We start from the raw sequence: 13,681 nt of genomic DNA on the forward strand, positions 1-13,681 counted from the left end.
CGCCCCGCCCCCGCGTGGGAAAGCCACTCTCTCGCCCCCCCTCCTGGCTGACAAGGAAGGAAGGAAGGAAGGAAGAAAGGAAGGAAAGAAGGAAAGGAAGGAAGGAAGGAAGGCAGGAAGGAAAGAAGGTGATAGGACTGAAGAGGAAGGAGGGGAGAGAGGAAGGAAGGAAGGAAGGAAAGGAAGGAAGGAAGGAAAGGAAGGAAGGAAGGAAAGGAAGGAAAGAAGGAAAGGAAGGAAGGAAGGAAGGAAGGAAGGTGATAGGACTGAAGAGGAAGGAGGGGAGAGAGGAAGGAAGGAAGGAAGGTGATAGGAATGAAGAGAAAGGAGGGGAGAGAGGAAGGAAAGAAGGAAAGGAAGGAAGGAAGGAAGGAAGGAAGGTGATAGTGAGATGGAATTAAGGTAAATAAGAGAAGATAAAAGGTGAATAAAAGAAATAATCATTCCAAGTCAGATATATAAAGTCAGATCAAATCCTATATGAACTCTAAGCAACCTTTGAATGAGCTCATCTATTCACTTAAGGGAACGTGCTGGCTAAAAGCTGCTGGCCTGCCTTATTAGTCAAATATATCTTCTGATGAGGCTCAGCTGTCATCCAGCAGAAAAGTTAAGAGTGGAGTTTGGTGAATAGAACTGAGCAATTAGTTCATGGATGTCCCCCTAATCACTTGACCTATGGCCCTGTGTCCAACCCTCTGATTCTATACATCTTCTTAACAGAATCAAATGTGAACATCTGGACGGATCCAGGGGATGCAAAAGGTTATTTATTGTTTAAAAGTATAGTCATAATTTCTGCATTTACACGTTACAGCTTTTAAAGAACAGTTGTAAAACATAAAGTGATGGGTTAGTTAGAGTTGTAATGGTTTAATCATGGAGTAGTGAAGATGTATAGCCAAAATAATTGTATTAAGTAGTAGGTAATGGTTTGATAATTAGTAAAGTGTAATGTAAGTGAAATGTATTTTTAATGTAACCATATATGGAAGCCGGAAAAGGCTCATGGAACTCTTTGTCTTGTAAACATATTTAAGTAATAGAAAAATGACCCATATTCATTCAGGTTGCAACATTCAAACATAGCCCTGAATCTTTGTGCAAATAAACAGATCTGTCTGACCCAGGAATGTGCTTCAGCTCCTTATTTCTACAACAATAGGACTGAAGAGGAAGGAGGGGAGAGAGGAAGGAAGGAAGGAAGGTGATAGGAATGAAGAGGATGGAGGGGAGAGAGGAAGGAAGGAAGGAAGGTGATAGGACTGAAGAGGAAGGAGGGGAGAGAGGAAGGAAGGAAGGAAGGTGATAGGAATGAAGAGGATGGAGGGGAGAGAGGAAGGAAGGAAGGAAGGTGATAGGACTGAAGAGGAAGGAGGGGAGAGAGGAAGGAAGGAAGGAAGGTGATAGGAATGAAGAGGATGGAGGGGAGAGAGGAAGGAAGGAAGGAAGGTGATAGGACTGAAGAGGAAGGAGGGGAGAGAGGAAGGAAGGAAGGAAGGTGATAGGAATGAAGAGGAAGGAGGGGAGAGAGGAAGGAAGGAAGGAAGGAAGGTGATAGGAATGAGAAGGAAGGAAGGAAAATGGGAGAGAGGGAGAGGGGAGGAAGATGAAGAAGAGTGTTCTGACTCAGCCTTCGCAAGCAATGCGCAACCAGTGAGTCTTGGATAAAACAACCCCCTTTTAAAAACAGGGCAGGGACAGTCTTCATTCACGCTGGACGGACGAAACCCAAGAGAATTGGTCCCAAATGAGAGTCTTTTCCCCTTCTGAAGCCGGGCAGGAACCGTCTCTGCTCACCTGAGAACTCCAGATTTCATCAGGGCCTCCAGTGCTTAAGCGGAGCAGAAACAGTCCCAGTTCAACCAATTCACTCCCGGTTCTTTCCCAGCAGGGAGGCTCCGATGGCCCCTCAAACACAGAACTATTAATTCCTCCCCACAAACCTGGTTCTGGCAAAGACCTCTTCCTGCCCTGGTTTAAAAGGGGAGGTTCTTTTACTCATGAGTAAGTGGTTTCTCATTGCCTTGAGAAGGCTGGGTCAGAACACTTCCCTCCCTCCCTCCCTTCTCTCTCTCCTTCCTTCCTTCCTTCCTTCCTTCCTCTTATTCCTACCACCTTCCTTCCTTCCTCCCCTCCTTCCTTCTCATTCCTATCACTTTCCTTCCTTCCCTCTTTCCTTCTCATTCCTATCCCTTTCCTTCTTTTCCTCTTTCCTTGCTTTCTTCTTTCTTCCCTCCCGCCCTCCCTCCCTTCCTTCCTTCCCCAGGAAGGGACGAGTGGAGGGTGAAAGGGCAACAGGCTGCAGGTGACTGGGGACACGCCCCCACCTTTGGACGCAGGATGGGAGACCATCAGGAGAGGCCCGGACGAGGGAGCGAGTGGAGAGCGAGTGGTTGGTAGAATTGCAGGCAGCCGTAACTGCAGACAGGGGCTGGGTGGAGGCCGTCCAGGTAAAAGGGAAGCAGGGGGGGGGGCTGCAGGGCCAGCAGACATCGGGCCATGGACGGCGGGGGTGGCGCTGCTGCTGGGGCTCTACGCGCTGCTCTACTACTACTTGGGGACGGCCACCCAGTGCCAGAATGAGGTCAGCCTGCGGGGCAAGTCAGTGCTCACCACAGGTCAGCTGGGCAGGAAGTGGGGGGTCTTGGGGGTGGCATTGACTTTCTCTCTCTTTCATCCTTTCTTCAATAACCAGATTCACTTAACAACCAAATTACTAATTTAACAATTGCAATGGTTCACTTAACAAATGTGGTTAAGAAAAGTCATAAAACGGGACGAAACTCACTTAACAAATTTCTCACTTTTTGGGCTCAATTGTGGTCGTAAATTGAGGACTGTTTGTATTTGTAGCTCAGGGTTGAAATGAAGGGTGCTTGGTTTATTTTTTTTCTTGCAGTTTCATTACCCGAATCAGAGGTGGGGAATGATGGGTCCTTTTTATGACTTGTGGACTTCAACTCCCAGCATGGCCCGTTCAGGAATTCTGGGAGTTGAAGCTCAGAAGTCATAAAAGGGCCCATCGTTTATTTATTTATTTTATTTATTTTATTAGATTTTTATACCGCCCCCTCTCCCGAAGGACTCGGGGCGGTGAACAGCCAAAATTAAAAACATACAATATAAACAATTTAAAATACGTTTAAAACAGAATTAAATCTAAAATGGCTCCCCAATTTAAAACGCCTTACCCATACCCCTATAAATAAGACGAATTTAAAATTTAAAAATTTAAAATTTCCACATTTAAAAAGGGGGAAGATTTAGGCCAGGCCAGCTTGATAAAATAGAAAAGTCTTAAGCACGCGGCGGAAGGTGCGCAGATCCGGGATCCTACGTATCTCCGGGGGGAGCTCGTTCCAAATCGTAGGTGCCCCCACAGAGAAGGCTCTCCCCCTAGGGGCCGACAGCCGACATTGTTTGGCCGACGGCACCCGGAGGAGCCCCTCTCTATGGGAGCGTACTGGCCGGTGGGAGGCTATTGGTGGTAGCAGGCGGTCCCGTAAATAACCAGGTCCTAAGCCATGGAGCGCTTTAAAGGTGATAACCAGAACCTTGAAGCGCACTCAGAAGACCACGGGAGCCAGTGCAGCTCGCGCAGGAGGGGTGTCACATGGGAACTCCATGTCGCTCCCATCACCACCCGCGCGGCTGCACTCTGCGCCAGTTGGAGCCTCCGAGTGCACCTCAAGGGGAGCCCCATGTAGAGAGCGTTGCAGTAGTCCAGACGAGAAGTAACGAGGGCATGAGTGACTGTGTGTAGGGAGTCCCGATCTAGATAGGGACGCAACTGGCGAATCAGGCGAACCTGATGAAAAATCCTCCCGGACACGGCCGTCACATGCTCTTCTAACGACAGCCGTGAATCCAGGAGGACACCCAAGTTGCGAGCCCCATCCGTGGGGGCCAATGATTCGCCCCCAATAGTCAGCGATGGCACTAGCTGACTATATCGGGACGTCGGAAACCACAGCCACTCGGTCTTGGATGGGTTGAGCCTGAGCCTGTTCCTCCCCATCCAGATCTGTACGGCCTCCAGGCACTGGGACATCACTTCAAGGGCATCGTTGGGGTGGTCCGGGGTGGAGATGTACAGCTGGGTGTCATCCGCGTACTGATGGTACTTCACCCCAAAACCACGGATGATCTCGCCCAGCGGCTTTACATAAATGTTGAACAAAAGGGGTGAGAGGATCGATCCCTGAGGCACCCCACATATGAGGGGCCTCGGGGTCGACCTCTGCCCCCCTGTCAACACAGACTGCGACCGGTCGGAGAGAAAGGAGGAGAACCACCTTAATACGGTGCCTCCCACCCCCAACTCTTCCAACCGGTGCAGCATGATACCATGGTCGATGGTATCAAAAGCCGCTGAGAGATCTAACAGGACCAGGACAGAGGAGCAGCCCCTGTCCCGAGCCCTCCAGAGATCATCAACCAACGTGACCAATGCCGTTTCCGTGCTGTATCCAGGCCTGAAACCCGACTGGAACGGATCCAGATACGACGCTTCATCCAGGTACTGGGGGAACTGTCCCGCAACCACACTCTCAACAACCTTCGCCACAAAACGAAGGTTGGAGACTGGACGATAATTAGCCAATATTGCTGGGTCCAGGGAAGGCTTCTTGAGGAGGGGCCTCACCACCGCCTCCTTAAGGGCGGCGGGGAAGACACCCTCACCCAATGAAGCATTTATAATCCCCTGGAGCCAGCCTCGCGTCACCTCCCGGGAAGCCAGCACTAACCAGGAGGGACACGGGTCCAACAAACATGTGGTCGCGTTCAATCTACCCAGAATCCTGTCCACGTCCTCAGGGGTCACAAGATCAAACTCATCCCAGATAACAGTCTCAAGACCTGCCTCCGTCACTCTCGCTGGATCTACCCAATCAGAGTCCAGACCTTCCCGAATCTGAGTGATTTTGTCATACAGATACTGAACAAAGTCCTCGGCTCTTCCCTCCAAGGGGTCCTCCCGCGCTTCCTGGTGGAGCAGGGAGCGGGTCACCCTAAACAGGGCGGCCGGGCGATTATCTGATGACGCAATAAGAGCAGCAAAATGCGTACATTTTGCTGCTTTTATCGCCACTAGGTAAGTCCTAATATGGGATCTAACCAGTGTCCGGTCCGATTCAGAAAGACTAGCTCTCCAACTACTCTCTAGGCGTCTTTTCTGGCGCTTCATCTCCCTCAGCTCCTCGGTAAACCAAGGAGCCAGGCGAGATCCGCGCCGGGTCAGAGGCCGCAAAGGCACGACTCGATCCAGGGCCCCAGCGGCCGCCCTATCCCAGGCGGCCACTAGGTCTCCAGTCGAGGCGTGAGCCAGAACCTCAGGAATTGGCCCAAGCTCCGTCTGGAACCTATTGGGTTCCATCAGGCGCCTAGGGCGGTACCATCTTATCGGTTCCGCCTCCCTGCAGCAGGGTGCCGCGGTACGAAGGTCAAGGCGAAGGAGAGTGTGATCCGACCATGACAAGGGCTCGATGACTACATCCCCTATCTCAAGATCACTCAACCACTGTCCAGAGACAAAAACCAAGTCCAGTGTGTTTCCCCCAGTGTGCGTAGGGCCATGAATTAGTTGGGTCAGATCCATGGCCGTCATGGAAGCCATGAACTCCCGAGCCACCTCAGACGTCTCACCCACGGACGGCAGGTTGAAATCCCCCATGACCATAAGTCTGGGGGTATCAACCGCCACCGCAGCAATAACGTTGAGTAGCTCAGGCAGGGTTGCTGCCACGCGGCAGGGAGCCAGGTACGTTATCAGCAAGCCCATCTGAACCCCATGGCCCCACTTCACAAGGAGGGACTCACAACCAGCTGTCTGAGGTACAGTGGTCTCCCTGGGCCTAAGGCCTTCTCTAATAATAACCGCTACTCCCCCGCCCCTCCCTTGTGACCTCGGCTGATGGAATGCGCGGAAGCCTGGTGGGCACATTTCTACCAGAGGGACCCCTCCCTCCGGGCCCAACCAGGTCTCCGTAATACCCGCCAGGTCCGCTCCCCCCTCCTGAACAAGATCACAGATGAGGGGGGCTTTATTTACTACGGACCTGGCGTTGCACATCAGACGAAGGCCCGGGCCCTGAGGATCTGTGCAACCTGGCAAACGGGTGGAGCCTTGGGGGCCGGAGCACCCTACCGCTTGGAGACAGCGGGTGCGTGCTCCCTTAACATGATATGGCCCCCTGCTCCCGCCATATCTACCCCTCCCACTCACAGTACTGATGGTAAAAACACAGTCCGAACAAGCTCGACCCCCTCCATTGCCCCCGGGTCCCCCACCCGCCCCGCCGCACGTCGTTCCCCATCAGTGACCAAAATGTTGACCCAAAAGGCTTGAGGACTTGCCTTGAGGATGCTCCCTAGTTTGGGCAGTGAAATGTTTGCAAGAAAACAAAAAAAAAAGCTCAGAGGACCAAAGACCCCACAGTCCTCCTCCTCACCCTGATGACGTTCCCTAGTTGGGGGATGAAAGGTCTGCAAGCAAATAAAACCTCCACCCTCAAGAAAATACAAGTAGTTCCCAACTTATTTATGACCAATCGAGCCCAAAATTTATGTGAGAAATGCGTTGAGTTTTGCCCCGTTTTACGACTCCTTGCCACCGTTGTTAGGTCAATCCCTGCAGATGTTAAAATGAGCAACAATGGTTGTTAAGTGAACCCGGCTTCCCCATTGACTTTGCTCGTCAGGAGCTCGCAAAAAAGGGGCTCCCGTGACCCCCGCGGCCGTCATAAATGTGAGTCAGCCGTCCAGCATCCGAATGTAAATCACGTGACTGCGGGGATGGATGCTGCGCCGGTCGTTAAGTGTGAAAACTGGTCACAACAAGCCGCTTTTTTCAGCGCCGTTCAAATGGTCACTAAGTGAAGTGTTGTAAGTCGAGGTCTGCCTGTTTCTAATAACCGAGACCACCAAGGACCCCCTCAATATGGGCAGGTTCGGAGGAAGAGCGAGGAAAATGGTATCTTTTATGGATTCAATTTGTATGCCGTGGGCAGAGCCGCTCCGGGGGAAGAAGGCCGCGAGGGGAAGCGCCCCCTCCCCCGGAATCCCCTCGGGGGGCGACCCTCGGGAAGGGCGGGCCGGAGGGACGAGCGAGCGGAGCTCCGCCGCCTCAGCCGCGCCCAAGATGGCGCGGCCGGAAGTGCCCGCCCCGCGCGCTTCCGGTGAGTGGGCGTGGCCGGGAGCCCCGCCTCCGCGCTTCCCTGAGGCGGCTGTGGCGGCGGCCGAGCCGAGCTGAGGCGAGCGGATCCCGCCATGGGGAACTGCCACACGGTGGGGCCGAACGAGGCGCTCGTCGTCTCAGGTAGGCCGCCAAGGGGAGGGAAAGGAAAGGCCGGGAGTGGAGGGGGGGGAGACGGGACGGGACGCGTGTCGTGGGGGGGGAGAAACGCGCGTCACGTGTGAACGCGGCGCAGCTGCCATCGCGTGTTCTGCTGGCAGCTGCTTGGGGGCGCCCCCGTCCCCTCAGGGCTGCAAGCAGGAGACACACACACACACCCCTCCAGGCCCGTTTGGAAACCTCTGGGGTCCCTTTGCTCCTCCCAGCTCCCCCTCCCCAGCAGCGGAACCCCGTTATAGTGTCTTGAGGGGAGGGGGGCTGCCCCTCTTTGGGGGAGGGGAGGGGGGGCCTTATGACCCGAATACAGGGAGAGGAGGGCGATCTTAACCCCCCTCCTTTTGGGGAAGGGGAGAGGGAGGGGAGGGGGCCTTACCCCTTTTTGGGGGGAGGGGCACCTTATACCCCGCTTTGGGAGAGGGGAGGAGGGCCTTACGACCCGGGGTGATGGAGGGAGAGGAGGGAGATCTTACTCCCCCCTTTTGGGGAGGGGAAGGGGCCTTACGACCCCCCCCTTTCCAGGAGAGGGAGGGGGACCTGTGGCCCCACTTTTGGGGCTGGGGACAATCTGGGGGGGAGGTTTCAAACACCCCTTTTGTCCTCCAAAGTCGTCCCCCACCCCCTCACCCCGGTCACTGCAGAGTGCCTCTTGGGGTCTCGGCTGATCGTATTGCAGAAGTGGGGGGGCTGCTTTGGGGGGTGCATCGCTCCTGGGGTGCCCTTGGGGGAGGGGGTCAACCAGGCAGGGACACACACACACACACACACACACACACACACACACACACACGTAGTCTCTGCAGATTCCTCCCCCCCCCCCCGCCACTTCTTCCAGATGAAGAAAGACCCTTGGGTGGAGGAGGGGGGGCTGCACCCATTTCTGGGGGTGTCTGAGGGCGGAGGGGGCAGGAAGACCCCCTCCCCCAAGGGCATAAAATCCCCCCTCCTGCCCATAAGCAACCTCGGACCCCATTAGAGCCGTTTGAGAGCGAGATGGGTGGCATGCCAATTGCAATAAATGAAAGAGGAGAGGGTGCCCCTGAGCATGCGCAGAGGGCTCTCTCCTTGCCAGAGAGGCTGGTCCCTGGAAGAGGGAGTAAGGTGGGCAACCCCAGTTGCTTTGAGGATGGATAATAAAACAGGTCCCAGGGTCCCATTATACACAAGAGTGGCACATTGTCTTCTTTCCTGTTTAGTGCTTTGGGCTATCTTTGTTTTGTTCCTGTGAAAACAAAAATGTTGGGATATTTTATCTTAATTCTCTGAATAAAACAAAAAAAAATGTTTAAAAATAAGAAAAAGAGAACCCAGGCCCACCGACTTGAGAAAAGCAGGTCACCTTTGTGGGTGTTTTGTGTAAAATACGTGCAGCTGATAAGGAAGTGACAGCCGGTTACTGGTGCCACACCCTGGATTTTTTTTCCCTGGCTTCCAAGTAAGGAGAGCCGCTGGGCTTGGAAATAATGTCATTTATTTTATGGATTTATTCATCAAAGTTGCGTTTGATTTTCCTTTTCGGGGGTAGCTATTCCGGGCAGCCAAGGCTCCCGGGGAGGACCCTGAATTTGTGACTCCGTTGGGTCTTTGTAACTTGAGAAGAGTCCCTTCTGTGGCTTCAGGATTTGTCCCCTTTCTGAAGACGGTCTTGGGAAAGGGGTGTTGCCTGGGATGACAGGTAGTCCTCAATTTACGATCACAGTTGAGGCCAAATATTCTGTTGCTAAGCGAGGCGGTTATTAAGTTAATTTTGCCCCATTTTACGACCTTTATTGCCCCAGTTGTTAAGTGAACGACTGCACTTGTGAGTGACGTAGTTGTTAAGTGAATGTTAAGTGATGCAGACGGTCGCAAAATGGGATCACGTGACCCTGGGACACTGCGACCATCATAAATATAAGCCAGTTGCCGATCGTCTGGATTTTGGTCATGTGACCATGGGGATGCTGCAATGGTCGTAAGTGTGAAAACCGGCCATAAGTCACTTTTTTCAGTGCCATTGTAACTTAGAAAGGTCACTAAGTGAATTGATGTAAGTCGAGGACTGTCTATAAAGGAGGTTACAGGTAGTCCTCTACTTACAACAGTTTGTGTAGAGACCATTCAAAGTTGCAACGGCACTGAAAAAAGTGACTTCTGACTGGTCGTAAGTGTGAAAATCGGCCATAAGTCATTATTTTCAGTGCTGTTGTAAGTTTAAACCATCAGTAAATGAACTGTCGTAAGTGTAGAACTACCTGTATAAGGCTAGACCTGACATATCTGGAGGGAAGGCTCCTACCCTCGGTCCGTTTTGGACAAAGGCCCTTTTTCCTGAGCTGTGGGGTTTCCTGCCTTGGAAGGGTTGGACAGATGACCTTTGAGGTCCCTTCCAGATCTGTGAATTAAGCCGCTGGTCCGTTTATCCTGAAACCATGGCAACGAGGCTGTGGGTCTTTTGCAGCTCTGGGAGTGGGGATTTTTTTTTTTTAAATTGAGATAAAAAAAAATCCCTTAATAGTTTGCACATACAGATAATCCTCGATTTATGACAATTGGGACCCAAATTTCCATGGCTAAGCAAGGCAGATGTTAAGGGAATTGTGCCTAATTTTACGACCTTTTTTGCCACTGTTAAGTGAATTACACGGTCATTAAGTGAGTCACATGGTCATTAAGTGAATCCAGCTCTTCCCCCCCTTTGGCTTGGCTTGTCATTAGCCGGCTGAGAAAGTCATAAATGACAATTACGCGGCCCTGGGTTGTTGCAGTTATACCTGCACAAGCTTATATGGTAATTATTGACTAAAGCAATTAAAAGGAACAACCCAGCTGAGCATTTGCACCCAGTTCCAGCTGATGAATTCAACCTCCAGGGCCAGTTTATTTCACTCGTAGGCCACTTGCATTGCAAATCTGGCTGCTTCTGGAACTGTAGGGTTTTAATTAATTTAACACACCTGAGGGCAGGATAGGACGGAAGGAAGGAATTGAAGTTCCTCGAAGAGAAATTCAGTCTAGAATTAAGGAGGAATTTCCTTGACAGTGAGAACAATTAACCTGTGGAACCACTGGCCTCTGGAAGTTCCGGGTGCACCAACTCCGGCAGTGTTGAAAAACTGCTTGGAAAACCATTTGTCTGGAATGGTTTCAGATGAGAGTGTCCAATCATGGCAACTTTAAGGCTTGTGGACTTCAACTCCCAGAATTCCCTAGCCAGCTGGCTCGGGAATTCTGGGAGTTGAAGTCCACAAGCTTTAAAAGTGGCCAAGGTTGGATACCCCTGGTCTAAAGTCTTCTGCCCAAGCAGGGGGTTGGACTAGAAGACCTCCAAGGTCCCTTCCAACTCTGTCATTCTGTATTCTGTTAAGACTATTGAGGTTCAGGCTTTTGCAAAAGTCATTCGTGACGGACTGATTCCTTCTTGACCGAGATCCCTGATCTTTGGCAATCTGAAGATCTTCCTTCAGCCTTTAGCTGGCTGGGAACGGTAATCCCGCAGCGTGAGAGATGTTTGACTTCCCATATTGGTAGTCATTACACTTTTAACCGTTCCTTTCCTGTTCATTCAAAGTCACCACGCCACTGAAATAGTGTTTTACAACTGGTCCTCACACTTAGGACCGTCATAGCATCCTGACAGTCGCATCAAAATCTGACACTTGGAGACTGACATTTATTTATTTATTTATAGATTTTATTGGCCACCCATCCTACCCATACCTCAGGGTAACTCTGGGCAGCTTACTACCCTAAAAAGCAAAAACTGAACAGCGATAAAAGCTTAAATAAAATACTAAACACAGTCAAATTTATGGACAGAACAGAATAACAGAGTTGGAAGGGACCTTGGAGGTCTTCTAGTCCAACCCCCTGCTCAAGCAAGAAACCCTACACTACTGCAGACAAATGGTTGCCCAATCTCTTCTTAAAAACCCCAGTGAAGTTAATTGTCCTCCCTGTCAGGAAATTCCTCCTTAGTTCCAGGTTGCTTCTCTCCTTGATGAGTTTCCATCCGTTGCTTCTTGTCCTGCCCTCAGGTGCTTTGGAGAAGAGGTGGACCCCCTCATCCTTGTAGGAACCTCTCAAATACTGGAACCCTGCTATTATGTCCCCTCAGTCCTTCTCTTCTCCAGACTGGCCATATGCAATTCCCGCAACCGTTCTTCATATATTTTAGTCTCCAGTCCCCTGATCATCTCTGCTGCTCTTCTCTGCACTCTTTCCAGATCTCAATATCTGTTTTCTATTGTGGCGACCAAAATTGGAGGCAATTGGATGTGGCCTTACCCAGGAATTATGAAATGGTATGAACGCTCAAATATTGGAAGATGCTCTCGTGTGCCCCTTCGCCCTTCTGTTCACTAAACAGTCCTTCCCGTCTTTTAGCCTCTCAGTTTAGTTTATTTGATTTGTATACCGCCCTACTCCCGAAGGACTCAGGGCGGTGAACAGCCACAAGATAAAAACACATAAATACAAAATTTAAAAACAGAATAAAACTGAATTAAACCATTTGGCCGAAGACAGATTTAAAACACCCCCTGTCCCCTGATCATCTCTGTGGCTCTTCTCTGCACTCTTTCCAGAGTCTCCGCGTGACAATGGCAGCATCCATGTGTCTGTCCTGTGCTCACCCCTGGCAACGTTCCCAAGAGCCTCCAGGAAGCAGAAGTTCATTTGGGATTTGCATAATGACCTCAATGCACTTTAACGACCTCGGTGATTGGCTCAGCAAAAGTTTGTAAAATCAGGCGTGACTCGCTTAACAGCTGCCAGGCTTATTAACAGAAATCCTGGCCCCCGCTGAGGTCATAAGACGGGAACGACATGGATATGGGATGCCCCTTCTGGATTATTCTGTGCCCATTATTCTATGCATGGGGTGTTAATGATTAAACCAACGTCACAAGGTGGCTTCTTGGAGGGTTAAATATTCTAAACCTCTTCAAGGAAGTTCACCCAGTCAAATTAGCATTTGGGTTTTCTTGGTCTAGCTCAGTGTTTCTCAACCTTGGAAGCTTGAAGATGGGTGGACTTCAACTCCCAGAATCCCCTAGCCAGCTCTGCACACACACACACACACACACACACACACACACACACACACACACACACACAATTGTTAACGTCACGTGACACTGCTTGTTGGAAGGTTGCAAAAGGGGATCACGTGAGCCTAGGACTCGGCACTTGTGACAGATACAGGTAATCCTAGACTTACAGCAGTTCGTTTAGTGACCGTTCGAAATTACAATGGCCCCAGAAAAAGTGACTTACGACCGTTTTTCACACTTAACGACCGTTGCAGCCTCCCTGCGATCACATGATCAAAATTTGCATGCTTGGGAACCGACTCGTATTTATGACGGTTGCCGCATCCCGGGGTCACGTGATCCCCTTTTGCAACCTTCTGACAAGGAAAGTCCACGGGGGAGCCAGATTCACTTAACAACCGTGTCACTAGCTGAAGAAATGAAGTGATTCGCTTAAGAACGATGGCAAAGAAGATTGTAAAATGGGGCAAAGCTCCACTTAACAAATCTCTCACTTAGCAACAGGCATTTCGGGCCTGATTGCGGTCGTACGTCGAGGGCTACATGCCGATTGCCAAGCCCCTTAATTTTGATCCCTTGACACCAGGGGGAATGCTGCAGCGGTCATAACTCTGAAGATCAGTCATAAGTCCCCTTTTTCCCATGCCGTTGTAACTTCGGACAGTCACTAAATGAACTGTTGTAAGTCGAGGAGTGCTACCTGCGTGCTGGACGCCCCCAGCAGGAGCCCAGCCTGCAAGCAGGATTTGGCCAGGTGCTGGCGGGGGCCTCCGCTAAGGGGCTTTGGAAGTCGGGGGCCCGTTTCCCGAAACGGCGGTTGTGTAACCTCTCTCTTCGGGAACCGCAACATTAGGCGGTTATCATTTCTGGAATGTGCGGCTGCTTTGCCAAGACTGCACAAACAGAGAGGGGCTGCCCGGCGGCCTCTGCGCTGGCTGGGTGTGTTTCCTGTTGTCATGTTTCCCAACCTCATTCTTTTCACATATTGTAGTCGGGGAGGCTTCCCGGCAGCCCAGAATGTTATTTCAGACGCCTGCTTCCTTTAAGGACTGTCTTGACTACAATCCGGATTTGCGGCCCTTATCAGAATCAGAATAGAGCTGGGAGGGACCCTGGAGGTCTTCTAGTCCAGCCCCCTGCTCAAGCGGGAGACCCTAGATCAGGGGTGTCAAACTCACAGCCTGTGGGCACGCTGGCCAGGGGTGAAATCCAAATTTTTTTACTACTAGTTTTTTTTTTGTTTTTTTAATTTGATTTATATGCCGCCCTTCTCCAGAGACTCAGGGCGGCTTAC

At 51.1% G+C, this 13,681-nt stretch overlaps 1 protein-coding gene across 3 annotated transcripts in view; it reads left to right on the forward strand.

Moving 5' to 3' along the window:
- Positions 1-7,085: 7,085 nt before the first annotated feature.
- The window catches only part of FLOT2 (flotillin 2), a 39,683-nt gene continuing 33,087 nt past the window's right edge, over positions 7,086-13,681 (forward strand). Inside the window, exon 1 of one of the 3 annotated variants that reach the window (XM_060694404.2) lies at positions 7,086-7,321. In XM_060694404.2, coding sequence (XP_060550387.1) covers positions 7,273-7,321 — 49 coding nt within the window. In that variant the 5' untranslated portion in view covers positions 7,086-7,272. The remainder of the gene's footprint in view (positions 7,322-13,681) is intronic. The other 2 variants (XM_087890520.1, XM_060694405.2) reach the window with 2 other exon arrangements.

Source organism: Pantherophis guttatus, chromosome 1 (assembly GCF_059756535.1).
Source record: "Pantherophis guttatus breed Tessera chromosome 1, ASM5975653v1, whole genome shotgun sequence".
NCBI classification, from domain to species: Eukaryota; Metazoa; Chordata; class Lepidosauria; order Squamata; family Colubridae; genus Pantherophis; species Pantherophis guttatus.